At 37.2% G+C, this 17,656-nt stretch overlaps 1 protein-coding gene across 3 annotated transcripts in view; it reads left to right on the plus strand.

The window, feature by feature from the left end:
* NBPF7 (NBPF member 7) overlaps positions 1 to 17,656 on the plus strand; it is a 226,138-nt gene that overhangs the window by 52,123 nt on the left and 156,359 nt on the right. Inside the window, exons 1-2 of one of the 3 annotated variants that reach the window (XM_031967402.1) lie at positions 5,290 to 5,439; positions 5,733 to 5,843. In XM_031967402.1, the coding sequence (XP_031823262.1) occupies positions 5,401 to 5,439; positions 5,733 to 5,843 (150 nt within the window). In that variant the 5' untranslated portion in view covers positions 5,290 to 5,400. Of the gene's footprint in view, positions 1 to 5,289; positions 5,440 to 5,732; positions 5,844 to 17,656 lie in introns of those variants that run through there. The other 2 variants (XM_023503523.2, XM_023503522.2) reach the window with 2 other exon arrangements.

Consider the following 17,656-nt stretch of genomic DNA (forward strand, 5'->3'; position numbering starts at 1 on the left):
TATTTAAAGTCTTTAAAAAATCTGGTTCCAAACTTCCTCCCAACATACATACATATTACTTTCATTCACAAACTCTGTTCCATTCAAAGTGGCCTAGTGATTGTTCCCTGGGCTTGGAATTCCATTCTCTATCCATGGACCTTTGCACTTATATACACATATATAGAAATATCTATATCTATATCTATATATATATATACACACACATACACACACACTTAACCTGTTTACATGTTATATATATATATATATATATATATATATATATATATATATATATCCTATCTATTCTTCTTCCTCCCACCAACCTCCTGTAGAACATAAGCTCCTTGAGGACATCTCCATTTTGTTTTTGTATCATCGGCATCCTTCATAGTGTTGTTCAATCCTTTTCAGTCGTGTCTGAATCTCTTTGATCCCATTTAGGGTTTTCTTGATAAAGATACTGGAATATTTTGCTATTTCCTTCTCCAGCTCATTTTATAGATGGGGAAACTGAGGCAGAGAGGATTTAGTGATTTGCCCAGGGTCACACAACTGGGAAGTATCTGAGGCTGCAATTGAACTTGGGACTTCCTGAGTCTAGTGTTCTATTCATTGCATCATCCTCTATGTATAATAAAAATGTATTATGGCTTGTTGTATTTCATGGATTTGACAGGAGAAAGAAGAGGGCAAAAACCTTCCATTTTAATAGGATGAATAAATTAATGTGTTATGGGTCAATCTTTGCTTTGAATAGCAGTCCCTCAGCATATTAAATCCTTCTGGTTTGGGAACCTTGCACTGGAAAGAAAGCTAAACTTGGAAGTTAGAGGAGCTGAGTTCAAATCCTATTTTTTCCGGTTAATCCATGTGACCATGAGTAATTCATTTAGTCTCTCTGGGTCTCAGTTTCCTCGTTTGTATATGGTGGGGTTTGACCTGCTCCATAATCCCTTCCCATTCTATATTCATGATCCCATTCGTTATTATCCCATGATTCTAAACAGGACTAAATATCCTAAATAAAGCTTGACATGAGCCAGCTCCACTGTTGTTGCTGGTGGCAAGAACTAATAGAAGTCCAACTCTAAGCCTTTTCTCTCTGTGCAGCCCACGTGAGGGCCACCCCCAGTATTACTTTCAGCACCACCATCTATTTTTGGTGACTAGGGAAGTGGTTGTTTACTTTTTGGGAGGTGTTTCTGTTTTATATAGTTCATAGGCATCTAATGTGATACCTTATTATTCTGGGATTGGGGGTGGTTGGTGTCTGTTTCTGAAGAGAGGGAATGGGTGGGACCATCTGAATCCCTACTAGGCTTAGCCATGTGATGAATATGTCTAATGCAGGACTTATTTTTTGGTCTGATGTAATGATTCCTTTGTTGTCTATCCTAGCATCGGTCCTGTTATTTCAGGATAAAATCCTTAGTGGAACAGTTCCTGTCATTTGGCTGGGAAAGTGGGAATTTGCAGTATTTCTTGAATATTTTAAACATGGCTGGGGTTTCAGGGATTAGACAGAGATTTTAGAAGGTTTAATGGAAGGGATATAGGGTTGAGTTAAGCAATAATCTTGGTTCTGTCCCTAATTTACTATGTGCCCCTGAGAAGGTAATTTTACCAAAGCACCAGAGTTTGGCTATGCTGGTCATGTAAATGATAAAATCCCCACCCAATGATACATCTTCCCCTCTCCTAGGACAAATCTAGGGTTCTGTTGCAAGTAAGCTGCTTGAGATCTCTTTTGCAATTACTACTAGTTAAGGATTATTCAAGTCATGGAGATTGTCAAGGGGTACAGAAGGCTCAGTAGTGTCAGCTATCGAAGAGAGGTATAGAAGTAGGAGAACTTAGGAAAAAACATGATATCTCTAATCCCTACATCATGGTGCCTGTCACAGAGCTCAAATAAACGAGTATACACAGAGCACTTTGCTGATCTTTAAATTCTTTATAAATGTCGATTATTATTCTATTACAAGAGTGAGAGAAGACAGTATGGTGGCTGAGTTGAATATGATTCATCATATATAGTTGTTATTTTTAAAACTGACATCTATCAAGGGGTGGTGACACTTAACAGCTGGGCAGCAATCCAGCTATTATCACCATTGGTCATTATTAGGAGCTATTTCCAGTCTAGAGCTCCATAATTTAAGGGAGATGGAAAGATGAAATTAGGGAGGGAGCAAGAGAGAGCCACAAATTGTTGCAAAAAAAAAAAAAAGCATATAGGGGATTGGGCACATATTTTATTTATTTATTTTAATTTCTTTTTTTTTATTAAAGCTTTTTATTTTCAAAACATATGCATGGATAATTTTTCAACATTAACTCTTGCAAAACCTTGTGCTCCAATTTCCCCCCCTTCTTTCCACCCTCTCCCTAGTGGCAAGTAATCCAATATATGTTAGTGATAAAAATATATGTCATATCCAATATATACATACATATTTATAATAATTATCTTGCTGCACAAGAAAAATCAGATCAAAAAGGAAAAAAAGAGAAAGAAAATAAATTGCAAATAAACAACAGAAAGAGTGAAAATGTATTGCGATCCATACTCAGTTCCCACCATCCTCTCTCTGTCTGTAGATGACTCTCTTCATCACAATATCATTGGAACTATGGGTACATATTTTAGACAATATTTTGTGAAGAAAGATACATTGTATTTCCTTTGTTCAAAAACTTCAAGGGGTCCTTACTGCTTAGAAGAATAAATTCAAATTCTTCATCCTGGCATTTAAAGCAATCTATAGAAGGAATACATCTTACCTGCCTAATTTTACCTCATCTTACCTGGCAACTCCCACTTCAGCTGTCATTCTTCCCAAAACATGCTTTTTTTCCTACTCAAAAACCTTCACAGGCTCCCTTTTGCCTCTTCTTGGCATTTAAGGCTTTCTGTATTCTGACACAGCATAATTCATGTAGGTCTACACCATGAATGAAAGAATTGGATTAATTAAGCATTTATTATGTGCCAAGCTGAACAAAAAGGCAAAAGACCCAGGCTTGCCTCTCTAGAGCCTTAAGTTCGTGGGGTGTATGTTTCTTACTGCATAGTTCCAATGGCTATTAATGAAAGAAACACCTTGTTGCCCCAGATACAAATACAGCAAAAGCTGGAGTTGGGGCCAGCTTAAGTCACTTTTAAGACACCTGGTTATGCAACCAATAGAAAAAGGCTTATCCCATCCACACAGCTGGAAGAACACAGACTGTTCATGCATGCAGTAGTTCTCATGATTCTCCCAGAAGCACTTTCCTTCCAACCTGTCACATGGAGAGATACAATCTCAGGTGGTCTTGGAAAGCACCAGACTCACATTATTCAAGCAAAGTCCAACTCAAGAACCATCGCCTCCAGAAAGCCTTCCCTGATGACTCCTGAATGCTCCCTTCCAAGGCACTAGAGCAATGCCAGCCTCTTTCATTTGCATTCTGTACTTAGAAGCTATGCCACTTATTTTGGTTCTTTATTAGCAACAGATGAGCTAGAGCTGAAAGAGAAAACAGAAGTTGTCTATCTCTTATTATACAGAAAAGGAAACTGAGGACCCAGGGGCTGTAATATGACTTTCCCCAGATCATACCAATAACAAGTTGCAGAACCAAGGTTCCATATCACCTGTGTAACTTAAATTTAAAGATAATTTAAAGCACTTCAATGTGGTCCTTTTCTATTATTCTAATCTTTTAAACATTATTCTGGCCCTCAAATTGTTCAGTGAGAGAAAAAATATAATAAAAGCTTTAACGATAAAAGATTTCTTCCTCCTCTTGAACCCTTTCCCCCACATCAAGCCCCTGTATTTGGCGTCTCCAGTGAGCCAGTCTTTCAGTCACCTTCATTGTTCCTTGTGATGTGCAGTAAATAATACTTCCTGCTTATGTCGCAGCTGTCCTTCGAAGCTCTTAAGCTGCACTATCTGGAGCTGAGATTGTGGCTTCATTTGACAGGTGAGGGAGTTAAAACATGGTGCCAGGGCGGGTGGGGCTGCCCAGGGGAGAAGCTGGCTGAAAGCTCTGCTCTCCTGGCTCTTCACTCCATGTGCCGTTATTTTATTTCATGTTTTTTTCTTTCCTTTCCCCAGAGATGATCACTTGGCTGTCTCCTTCGTAGGTGTGTGTAAAGCACTGATTTTTTTTTAAAGTCTATAAGATGTAACTAAAATAGGAAAAATAAGTCCTCTCTTTGAAATATGAAGAGAAAAACATTGGCATTGGAGTTCAGTATTAGAATCAAAGACTTAAAGCTGGAGAACAACATAGAGATATTTTGTCTAGGCTCCCCATCCCTATTTTACAAATAATAGGATCGTAGATTTAAAGTTAGAACCAATCAATATGTATTTATTATTCACTTTACTATATTCCAGGCACTCTGGTAGGTGTTGGGCTTATAAATATAATGAATCCCCACTTAGTTTGTTGTTATTTTTCAACTGTGATCTTATTTGGGATTTTCTTGGCAAAGATATTGGAGTGGTTTGCCATTTTCTTTTCCAACTAATTCTATAGGTGAGGAAACTGAGACATTCAGGGTGAAGTAATTTGCCCAGGTCACGCAGCCATTACGTGTCAGCTTGGAACTCAGGAAGTGCCTGACTCCAGACTTGGTGCTCTATGTACTGTGTCACCTCATTTTACAGATTAGGAAACTGAGGCTGAAGGAAGTGGAAGAGGTGGGGGTAGGGGTGGGGTCATGCAGCTACTCAGTGACAGAGTGAAAGATTGAAGGCAGACTTTCTGATCCCCAAATTCAGTTATATTTCTGCCTCTCTCAGAATCAGCTGGAGTTCATATATTAACTCTGTGACTAATTAATAACTTTGTCTTTCTGGGTATTTTCACCATTTGTAAAATGAAGTGGTTTTACTATATAGAAGCTTCCTCCTGTCCCTTCTATTTCTACATACTGTGGTCTTATGACAGATGAAGAAAGATCACCAGAGAGTTGCATCTGAGTGTGTGTGTGTGTGTGTGTGACACATATTGATTGGGCTGACGAAAGGCAGCATAGTAACAGAAGGAAATTGGAGTCCCTTCTGGATAATGAACCGTATTAGTGGCCCTTTGAGATTCATGACACAGAAAGTGGGCATTTGGCACATGGCCCGTATTTAGCAGGCTCCCCTGCCCTGTTGCCTTCTTTTTTCTCTCTGGTCACCCCTCTTTGGTTTTTCTCCTCTCACCACTTCTCTCGCCCCTTCTCTTGATTTCTCCCCTGTCTCCTCCCCACCCCAATTTTTCCCATTTCCTGGAAGCTTCTGGGGTCCAGTCCCTCTTCTCTTCAAAGAAGCTGTTAATTGCCTGTGGTTGAGCCAGCAAGGCTCTGGGAGGGTGACAGTCGATTCCTTGCCCGGTATCAGATATCACCACTTGTGTCTGAGTTCATGCAGCATGTACCCCAGTCAGGGATTCCACAAATATCTCCCCGAGGTAAAAAAGGAAAGCAGGCTGAACTCTGGCACCCAGTGTGAGCTGCTAAATCCCAAGCAAGGCTCTGGAGAAAGCAGGCTGCTTGGGAGCATGTGTCCATAAAGCCCTCACCCCTCTTGCCGGCAAAGACCACCCCCCTTGCCGGCCAGCCTGTCTCCTTCTGTAACTTCCCATCTGGCTTGATTTATGCCCCTCTGTTGCTTTGACATGTACCTCGGATGAGCAGGGGGATTGGTGATGCTCCGCCACATGGGTTGCCCACCATGTCTAATGGATATCGTACTCTGTCCCAGCACCTCAATGACCTGAAGAAGGAGAACTTCAGTCTCAAGCTGCGCATCTACTTCCTGGAGGAGCGCATGCAGCAGAAGTATGAGGCCAGCCAGGAAGATGTCTACAAAAGGGTGAGTGAGACACGCCTGGACCTTTCCCTTGGAGAGAGGGATCCCGATTGTGGCTGTTTATGAGCCAGGGGAACACAGTTTGAGGTGCACTTGCTCTGGCTTGGTTGAGCTCAGTTTGATCTGTTGGGATCTAGAAATCAAGAAGAAGAGGGAGAAAGAGAGAGAGAGAGAGAGAGAGAGAGAGAGAGAGAGAGAGAGAGAGAGAGAGAGAGAGAGGTGTTGAAATTCAGTGATAATAAAAAGTGTGGGAGTGATTATATAACTAAACACCTCATATTTTGCAGTTAGAGGCGTAGGTATTTTTGGTATATGGGTTGCTCCTGCCCTGAGATAAAGAAGAAACAGAATCACAGAATTTGAAAGTTGGAAGGGAGCTCAGAGCCAACTTATATGACCCATATGTAAAAAGAATTCTCCATATATCTGACAGTGCAATCTCTACTCAAAAACCTCCAAGGAGGGGAAATGTACCGGTTCTTCAGTCAGCCCATTTCCCTCTGGGACTGTCATCAAGCCCAGATTTGACCTTTTGCAACTTCTGCCCATTTTTCCTTAATTTTACTCTATGACTTTTCACTATATTGGTTAAAGTAGTCAGTCTTTAATCCTATGTAGGAAGGGTATTATCTTTTATAAGGTGCCCTTTGATTAACAAGCCTCTGAGGAGGGAGAGGGGAAGGTCAGAGAAAAAACTTTGACTCCAATGAACTTGAAATTTGGTTGGCAATAAGGCCTCTGGGATGGAGAAACCAGCCTTCATGGAATGAAAGCTCCTAGCTAGGGTACTTACAAAAGATTAAAAACTGGCATCTACCAGGCAAATGGAGACCCAAGCAATTATTCAATGAATTCTATCAATGTGAATAGCTAGCTGGATAACTAACCCTCCCATGCTCTCTGCCCCCACCCTCATGTTTTAGAGATCTTGGGATTCAGTAAGCATGTATTGGATTTATTGGATAATTGTACAAACTGTCCCCAGCAATTTTGTATATGGCAAGACCAGTGTAATGTTTGAAGGGCTTTGACATAAATGCGAGGAGACAGTTAGATGAAGAATAGGAAAGTAGAAAATGGCATTTTGAGCAGACAGGATTTTGTCACTGGTCCTGAATGTTCCAGGAGTGTTAAAGTTGGAAAGAACCAACATTTGCTAAGTACCTGTTATATGTAATCATATGTGTTATATGTATAGTTATATATAATCAAATCTACTTGTTTAAATATTTTATCTTTTCCTTCAGTAGAATGGAAACTCCTTACTCATAAGGACTGATTTCTTTTTGTCTTTTTTCAGTGCATTTTCAATGTAGTTTGTATATTTGGGAAGAGATAGGCAATATATTCAGATAAATCAAAAAATAAACATTTCTTAAGTGGCTACTGTATTCAAGGTCCTATACTGTTGTTATGAAATAAAAAGGCAAAGAAAGAAACAATTCTACAATTAAGATGCTTATAATATATGGGGAGAGAAATAAAACATACTCATGTAAGTATAAATAAAAAATAGTTAATATAAGTAATCACAAATCAAATTAGAAATTTTGCATACAATTCTAAAATTGAACATACAAGGTATTATAAGGTAACATATATTATCTGGATGGACACAGAAGAAACTTTATGTGGTCGTGCTTGAGATGAGTTTTGAAAGAATTTGGAAATTCTGAGGCAGAAGTAAATGAAAAGTACAGAAAGACTGGATAGTCCATGCTAAGGCAGAAGGGTGGGAGGGGCAACATGGCTGAAGTTCAGAGTACAGACAGAGAAATAGTGAATAATAGAGGAGGGTAAATTGGAACTAAGCTGAAGAGAACTTTTAGAGGATTTTGATTTTAGAAGTAATACAGAGCCACTGAAATTTACGTTGAGCAAGGGAATAATGTAGTCAGGCTTATGCATTCGGATTGTCACTCTGAAAGCTAATGTAGAACATTCATTTGAAGGCAATGAGACTTGAGGTAAGGAGACCAAATAAGTAGGAGATTGTTGAGATAATCCAATGGAGAGGGATGATCCTGTGAGTAGGGGAATAATGAGATGCAAGAGATGTTACAGAGGTAGATTTGACAAGACTTGGCAGTTCATTAGCTATATGTGGTGAGGGAGACAATGCTGAGATCCAGAAAGACAATGTTAATTAGTGGATAGAGCACTGAACTTAAAATCACAAAAACTTGGATTTATATTCCACTTCAGACACTAGCTGTGTGTTCTTAGGCAAATCATTTAACCTTTCTGAACCTTAGCTTCCTGAGACTGTAAAAGGGACCTATTAATATCTATAGAATTTATTTGACAGGGTTATTGTGAGGGTCAAATGAAGTGATATATATAAAATACTTTGCAAACCTTAAGGGCCATCAAAATGGCAGCTGCTGCTACTTTTCATCAATGAAGAAATTCCCAGTTTGGAAATTCCCTCAGATGCATATCAACGATTCATATGTAAGCTGTGATTTTAGAGAGCTGTCCAGAGAGCTCGAAAAATAAAATTTTATCAGATTGAATCTCAAGTAGATTTGTTCATTTTTGCAAAGAATTGTGGGGAGCAGTCTCTATTAGGCTCTGAAGAACCAAGAGTGATATTGTAGGCGTTACCTAAATAATTTGGAAGGCAGGCTAGATGTCAGCTTTTGAATTATTTGGATAATTAACTCCATCAACTCCCCCCTCCCTTTTTTTTGGACAAGAACACTCCACTTTTGTTGGAAAGCAGTATATTTTCCTGTCCTCCGGAGATGTCTACCCAGTGAATTGATTTGCATTGTGAGTCATAATGTAATTGCACTTAATAAAATGACATGCCCCAAACAGAATTGTTTCTGAGATTTAGGCAGCTTCCCTTCACATTGTCAGAATCCAGGCTAAGTATAATTCTGCCTAAAGTGTGTTTTACAGATGGTAACATTTGAAAACTGCCTCTATCTTCCCCATACTATATCCTGCCTCCTCCAAATTGGCTTTCCACTCCCTTAACCTAAAGGTGGCAGTGGCTAGACTGCTGGAAAATCTGATCAACCTCAGATACTTCTAAGCTGAGTGCTCTTGGGCAAGTCACACAACCTGTATTTTCCTCAGTTTCCTTATCTGTAAATGGTAGTAGTAACGGTACCCACCTCCCATGGTTGTTGGAGGGATCAAATGAGATAATAATCATAAAGGCTGGCACATAGTAGGTGTTTAATAAATGCTTGTTTCCATTTCTTCCTTCTTTAGCCCTATAACAGCCCTGAAATCCCCATACTTCCTTTGGCTTTGCTAGTTAATACTAACAATACATACATATGTGCATGTTTAAATGTATGTGTGTATTTAACTATATATATATAAAATACATATATACACATGTTACATTGTTTTATATTGCATTATTTAGAAAAATAATGTTGCTGTCACATGGTAGGGCTAACACATTAAGTTGTTCTTAGGTTACAGAGTTTAGTGATATTTAGATGTACACACATATATGTGCACACAAATATATTCATATATGTACATATGCATATATATGTTGTATACACATGTATAAACACATCTGTGCATGTGTATGTATGTTCTAGTTCAATCCCCTCATTTTACAGGAGATACAGAGGTCCAGAGAATTCAGTGGTTTTATTCAGCATTCTATATCGGGTAAATGGCAGACACAAGGATTCCAAATCCATTTATCTTTCCCCTGCCCTAGACTACTTCTTGAAGGTAAATGAGTTTTTAATCATATTAACCAATTTCCATAAGCATTTAGAGAGTGATTTTGTTGTTATTCATTTGTAAGTGACTCTTTGTGGTCCCAGTTGAGGTTTTCTTGCAAAAATACAGGAGGAGTTGCCATTTTTTCTTCAGTGGTTTCATTTTGTCAGGCAATCAGAGGGTAAGCACAGCTTTGTAATATCTGAGGCAGAATTGGAACTCAGGTCTTTCTGAGTCCATGCTCAGTGCTCTATCCATGGTGGCAACAATTCCCTTCTATTTTTCATCAGTGAAGAAATTCCCAGTTACTACTGCAATTATTATTATCAAGGATCACCCCCTACAAGTCTGCCTTGATTCCTCCTGATTGCAGTGTCCCTTTCCAAGTTACTTTGGGTGGTTTTATTTTTGGTTTTCTATCCCCCAAACTAGGCACACATTAAGTGATTAATAATTGCTTTGTTGATTAATCATTCCCATTGTACAGATGAATAAACTTAGAGGCTCAGAATCAAAGTTTAAACTCAGGTCTTTCCTGAGATCAAGTTGAGCACTATTTCTGACAAACTACAAATATATAACACAATAACGAGGCCATTATGAATGTTATATTATATATAATATAGATGACAATTATGTATAATATATAATAAATGCTTAAAGATAGATTTGTGTTTTATTAACTGTGACAATATCCAGATGTATTTGAAAGACAAACTACGTCACCTATTATTTATTCAGGTAACTAATTCTATATTTACTGAAAAAAATGATCAAAATGACAAGGCAAAAAGCCAGTAATCTGTGGTGGATCTGTGCTTTATTCTGTGATGACATCCAAATGGTTTTGAAATACAAACTATAACAATTATTTACTTAGCAACTGATGATAAATTTGCTGAAAAAATAATCAAAATGACAAGGCAGAAGGTTGGTGTTGTATATGTATTTCATTCCTCTTGCTGTAACTATACAATCTCACCCTGGGGTTCATACACAATCCACAAGTTGGACCACAGTTCTAAAATATGGGACAAAACCCAATGGTGGGAGAAAAAATTGTTTCCATAGTGAGGACAGTTGGGCAATCAGGAGAAATATGGATACCTGGAAGGTGGAGATATGCTAAAAACAAACTTCCCAATATTCTCTCATGTCAAAGCCACATATATAACATTCACTTTCCTTTGACACTAATATGTAGTATTGAATTTTTGTCCTTTGTTTTCTGTAGGCCATTTGGATTTGACAAATGACATGTCTGTTGAGAATGAGTTAAAGGTACTTTATGGCAGGGCTTATTAAACTTTTTCCACTCACGACTCCTTTTCACTCAAGAAATTTTTACACAATCCCTGGTGTATAGATATATAAAATAGGTATACAAATCAAACATTTACTGCTAATAAATCATAATTTTGTGACCCCCCCACATTGATATGATTTCCCATGTGGAGTTGCACCCTATAATTTTAGAAGCTAGACTTTAGGGAAAGTTGTATACATAGTTTAAGACACAAAATGGCTCTTGTGGGAGCCTGGAGACCTTGATTCAGATTCTAGCCATGCTATTTTCTTGTTACGACCTTGGACAGCTTTTCTAAGCCTTAGTTTCTTGATCTACACGTCAAGATACAGCATCAAATTCTCAAAGATTGACACAGAATGAAAAATGGTCCATCTTGGAGGCATTGCAGAAAGACTTAGATATTCAAATGACAATTTGATCTTATTGACGTGGGAGTTCCACCAACAATCCAGACTGCAATCCATTTGTGCCTGCCCGTGCTGGGTGACCCCAGTCCAAAGGGAGCCCTCTAGCCATCTGTCCATCTGTCATCCCTCGCGTACAACCAGTTCATTTTCTCTTTTTGTTATACAGTCCTTCAGTGATATTTCTTACTCCTGCTTTTCAGAATTTCTTATTGATTATATAGATATTACAATCTCAAATCATACTCTCTAGCATCCTCTGTGTGATGGTCTTCAGTTCTTCAGAAGTAATTGTATTCCAGATCTCAATGTTGTGATGTAGCAATGGTGATAAAATGTTCATATTCAAAAGATGGGTCTTTAATGGGAAGCTTTTGCACTTTGCCAAAATCCATTTTCTATCTGTGTTGTCTACCCCGGACACACAAATATATATGTATGTACAGACTGTCCCAGAAGTCTTAGTGCAGTTTTAAGTTTTGATAACTTCAGAAATAAAAATGCTACAAACTTTAAAAAAAACAATATTTGAAAGGCTTATTGCATAAAACTTTAAAATATTGATGTTTTAAATATCAGCATGTTTCTTAACCAAAGTTTAATATAATCAGTGTGCTGTACTAAGCATTGTCATAATTGATTTTAAAATTTTAGGTGATGCAGTTGATAGGAATGCTAGATTTGGAGTCAAGAAGACCTGAGTTCAAATCTAGACTCAGAAACTTCCCAGCTGTCACTGGAGAAGGAAATGGAAAACCAAAACCACTCTAGTATCTTTGCCAAGAAAACAACGTAATTGGATCATGAAAAGTCAGACATGACTGAACAAGAACAACATTAATTGCTGCTCATCAATGACTGAAAGGATTGCATTTGTAATTTTAGCCTAAAGATCATCTAAGGAATGAGGTTTTCATACCAGTTTTAATGTCACCCCACAAGAAAAATTCTAATGGAGATAAAACAGGCGACTGAGATATTCAAGCAAGGAGGATTCAAGAGGATCTCCTGGTCTGAAAAAGAGTCATCCCAAAACTAAATTGAAATAAAAATTCGTTATTCAAAATTCACAAAATTAAATTTTAAAATAAATTTATATAACCTTAAAATTATGTTTTTATAATTTGTAACATCTATATTTCTAAAGTTAATAAGGCTTAAAACTGTGCTGAGACTTTTGAGACACCCTGTATATACAGATAGATATAAATATATCTGTTTGTATTATATCTACTATTGAATAATCTCTATAGGGTGTCTGTCCATTCAGAAGCACATTGAAATAGGGGCAGTAGAAAATCTTTATTTGGTCTTTCCGTGGACAGGCCAAACCCCTTTGAGTGATTACAGATCTCATCCAAGAGGCTCTGAAATGTTTTGGCCTTTAATGTAATCAATACAATGTTATACAGAAACGGAAACATCTGGAGAGAATCCCATCAGGAAGGCAGGAAGGAATTCTTCTTTGACTTAAATAGCTTTAAATATCCTCCATCATTGTGGCAAACACTGGGAGTTGTTTTATGCTTGCTTCTTATTTACTATTGGAGTATCATTGAAATAGTTATTTCTATTATTTCACCTCTAAGGACTGTTGAATGATCTTGATATATATGATTTAGAGGCACTTTGTTAAAATATAAGGCAGTTCTGCCAAGTTGAATTAGCAGTTAGCAAAAGGGGACTCTTATATTCTTAATATCTTTTAGTCAACTGTGTGAAGGAAAAGATAGGATAAGAAAAGTAGATGGAGCGTATCGAATTTGTGTATACACAAACATATAATATGTAATCTATATATACACATACTTTTTTGTTATTGTTTAGTTTTTTCAATTGTGTCCAACTCTCTGTGACCCCATTTGGGGTTTTCTTGGCAAAGATACTAGAATGGTTTACCATTTCCTTCTCTAACTCAATTTACAGATGAGGAAACTGAGGCAGAGATATTTGTCCAGGATCATACATCTAATAAATATCTGTGGCCAGAATTGAATTCATGTCTTTCTGACTTCAGGCTCAGCATATTAATCACATCCCCTACCTGTGTCATATACATACCCACATAGGTACATGTGTGTATATGTACCTACACGTGTACACGTGTGTATGTGCCCACAAAGACATCTGTGTATTATACATATATACATAAACACACCTTTATATACATCGAGACAAACACACACAGAAGGAAGGAGGAAAGTGCTAAAAATGGTAAAATCGTGAGGGCACTGAGGGACCAATTTAAAAGATATTTAAAGGAAAGGAAGGTACCAAATATGTGGAAATATTCTCAGATTTTATTGATTAAAAAAATAGGACCAAGAAAATATGAACAATTACTGACTTATGTAGAAATCAAGACATACAATTGGTGGAATTGATCTGACCATTCTGCAAACAAATTTGGAATTACACTTTTTTTAAAGTGGCTGAAATGTTTATTTTGACCCAGAGAATGCAAATCGAAGCACATACTTCAAAGAGGTCAATAATAAAAAGCTCTTCATGCCTATGACTTGACTTTTTAATATTTCCTAACTCAAATAGTATTTTTTCTTCATAATGCACAGTAACTGCCATCTTTATCTTTTCTATATTTCATATTATTTCTAGAGTTTGGGGCTCCCTTTAATTTTGTATATATTAAATGATTCAGAGAAGTCAGCCTAGTCTATGGTAGACATAGGTAGCTGGTTAATTAAAACTTGACTAATTGTTTGGAGGAGAAAGGCAGGGGAAGAAGAGATATACTTTATTTAATAGAATTAAGCCTCATTAATTCAAATCCCACCAAATTAGAATTTGAAATAATTCTAAGGATTTTTTTAACAAAATGGTTAAAATAGATAGTATATAAATCAGGATTTAAATATTTTCAGAGCATTATGCAATATAATTTAATTAATTTGCCCTCATTTTATTTGTGATGATTCACTTGTCCTTGATTATATAATATTCTCATGATTTGAAAATGCATAACTCTGGTTTATTATTTTAATTAATTTTAATTTAATTAATGCATTTATTAAAATGAAATATTTATTTTATTAAAAGTAAAATATTTATTATATATTACAACATTTATTTTACAATAAATTTTAATTAATTCAGAGAGGGCTTCCAGTTTCCAGACCTTTTATTCTTAATGAGGCTTTATGGAGCTGTTGTATCAACTCCTGTCATCTCTCTCTCTTTGTAGTTTGTGCTCCAAGACACATACACAGGAGCACACAGCTCCTCCAAGAAGCCAGGGAACTGGTTAAGTCCAGTCCAATCTAAATTTAGCTCCTTAATCTAATTTCTGCCTAAAACAGGCAGGGCATTGGCTTCTGATACCAAAGCTTTAAATATAGCTCCCCATGCAGACACTTCCCTTTTGAGGGCATTCTCCTGCCATCCTTTAGGATGCTCTGTATCCCATGTGGCTTTCTTAAATTTGTTCCTTCAAGGTGATTTACCTAAGGCTAACTTGTTAATAGTACTGGGTACTATTGTGTAATAGTGCTGTGTACGTTCCCTCAAAGAGTTGTTGTCCAGTTCAACTTTAAAAAAAAAAAAAAAAACAATTAGTATTGCACTGTATAAATACATGGCTGGTGGAGGTAATCATTGTTCTCATAGGAGCAGTTGTAATAATCAGAAGCCTTCCCCAATCTCTCCTGATTCTAGTGCTTCCCCTATGTTAATTGTTTCCTATTTATCCTGTCTATAATGTATTTGTAAATATTTGTTTACATATTTTCTTTCCTATTAGATTGTGAGCTCCTTGAGACTCAGGTACTATCTTTTGCCTCTTTTTGTATCCCCAGCACTTAGTAGGTATTTAACAACTGTTTATTTGTTGATTGATTCTGATAGTAGCTTGACTTGGATTTTGATGGAAGAAGAAAGGACATTGTAGAGTGGAAAGACATGGGTTCCTAATAAAATGTAAGTCCTTTGAGGATAGATATTGTTTAATGTGACTCTTTGTATCCCCACTGCAGCCCTTATACCCAGTACACACTTGATAAATGTTTCAACCTTGGTTTCCTTATCTGTAAAATGGTTATTAAAAGATCTGGAGTTGTTCCCTACAGATTTATTGGGGAAATAAAAATGAGATAACATATGCTAAAGTATAAAATGTGTCAGTGATGATAATTATTAATTAGCTCAAAAGTATCCCCTGTGCTTTGCATATAATAGTGCTTAGTGACTGACTGGCTGAAAAGAGGGGAGACATTTCCAAATTCTTGGACCCAGAAAAAAACTTTTAATTTAGCATCCCCTTGTCCTAATAATAGGAAACTCAAACTCAAACCTAGAACAAAAGTTCAGACAATATGTCTACTTTCATAGTACTACTGTTCCCTGTTTTTTGTGTATATTAACTATATATTCCCAGTCTTTTAAAGGTGCTGTGGAAAGAGGTGAATCCGCATTGGAACAATGCAGGTTTTGTGACTTAGTAACTATACAGGCAACTTAGTGTATACAGTGTAGTACATAGAACACTGGGCAAGGAGTTAGGAAGATTATGTGAGTCCAAATCTGGCCTCCAACACTTACTAGCTGTGTGATCCTGGGCAAATCTTAACCCTGAGTGCCTCAGTTTCCTCCTCTGTCAAATGAGCTGGAGAAGGAAGTGGCCAACCACTCCAGTATCTTTGCCAAATGGGGTCATCCAAAGTAGGAGAACTGAAAAGACTGACCAAGCAACTGTGTTCTCTGAGTCTCAGTTTCTTCATCTCTCCGTGGAGATTAGCCATTGGACTATATGATCTCTAAGGTCCTTTCCAGTTCTAGAGTTATGATCCTCTGTTCCTTAAACATCTAATGATGAAAGTCTAAGTCATAGTAGTATTTCTAAGCTCCTATTTCTGGAGTGAGACAATGAGTAGAATAAACTGCAAATATCCTGCGGCTGAGTATAACTCCCCCCTAGATAGATGGGCTTGTTAATATTTCTGGATTGCAGCTGTTCTTGGGAACAATTTCTGGGTGCTGACTTGACCAACTTCCTTGTTGTTGATTATCTAATCCCATGTTTTCACACACTTACTCAATGTCATCTCCCTCCTTCCCCGCCCCCTTCCCCAATCAAAAACACGCCTGATCCTGGAATTTGTGAAATCTGCTGCTCTGTGTTAAATGCTCGTTCTCTAAACAGTAAACACAGCATCCTATTTTACCTCTTCATTGATTGGCCTGCTATTCTGAGGGCCTTTTGCATGACAGACTGTTATTTTGTGTTGAGAATTGAATTCAGAATATTCTCCACCAGTGAGTAGAGCATCATAAAGGCCCAGGTAAAATTGAGCTACAAATTAACTGCAAAGTGAAAAAGAATTACAATAAGTAAAACTTTTGAACAAGAGTGAGGATGTTTGTGGTTTTGTGTGTGTGTGTGTGTAGCTTTTTCTTAAATTCCTTGAACCTATTTTTTTAAACCTATGAAATGAAACTATTCTTTTCCCAGAGGAACTTGGTGGGTTTAAGATTTCTGGAGATGGATTCAAAAAAAATCTTCATATGGTTGCTAGCTATTGGTTTGTATTTCTCCTCTAAATTGTTTTATTGCCCCCTATTTCCCTTCTTTCTTTTTCCCTTCTTTCTTCCCCCCCCCCCCCATATCACCACACTCTTTGTCTCCATAAAGTAAAATGAAAGACTGAAAAATAATCTGGATTAATTATAATCATTAGAATCACTTAATGGGAATCATTCAGGTCAATCACGTTTTTTTTTTTTTTTTTTTAAATCAGCTTTGGGACCAGAATCATTGAGATAATTATCCAAATTCTTCATTTTGCTTTGCCTATATAAACAATGGAAGAGAATACAGGGATTCAAATGGCAAGAAATTCACCCATTCTCCCTCTCCCTGCCCCATCTCAATAGAAATGCCTATTTTCTATTAAAAAGAAATCGGGAGTTAGTCTACTGAATTTCTTTTTGGCCTCCTGCCTGAGTTCCTTTAGCTCTGGCCTGATTTCTCTCAGCTCCTGGACAGGGAAGCATGTCAATTTGTATGCTAAGCCTGTGTTAGAAGTCAGAAGAATTGTGCAGTGAGACTAAATCCCTTTATGAGCTGTCCAGAAGGATACCAGGGTGCTGCCTATTGGTGTCAATTACTTGGAAGGACCTTATTTTAAAAATGTTTTCCCCCAATTATATCTTAAAACAATTAAAAAAACATTTTTTAAAATGTTTTGAGCTTTTTTTGTCCTTGTCTTCCTTCCTTTACCCCTCCCTGAGATGGTAAGCAATCTGATATGGGTGCAATCATGTAAAACATTCCCATATTAGGAATGACCTGATTTTTAAAAATAAATTAAGTAACACACCAGAGGATCTTTGGCATTCCCCAAAAAATTTGTCCACAGACTCTCAAAGACTATTAGTGGTTCTTAACCCAT

The sequence above is a fragment of the Sarcophilus harrisii genome, chromosome 4 (assembly GCF_902635505.1).
Source record: "Sarcophilus harrisii chromosome 4, mSarHar1.11, whole genome shotgun sequence".
In the NCBI taxonomy this organism is placed as follows: domain Eukaryota; kingdom Metazoa; phylum Chordata; class Mammalia; order Dasyuromorphia; family Dasyuridae; genus Sarcophilus; species Sarcophilus harrisii.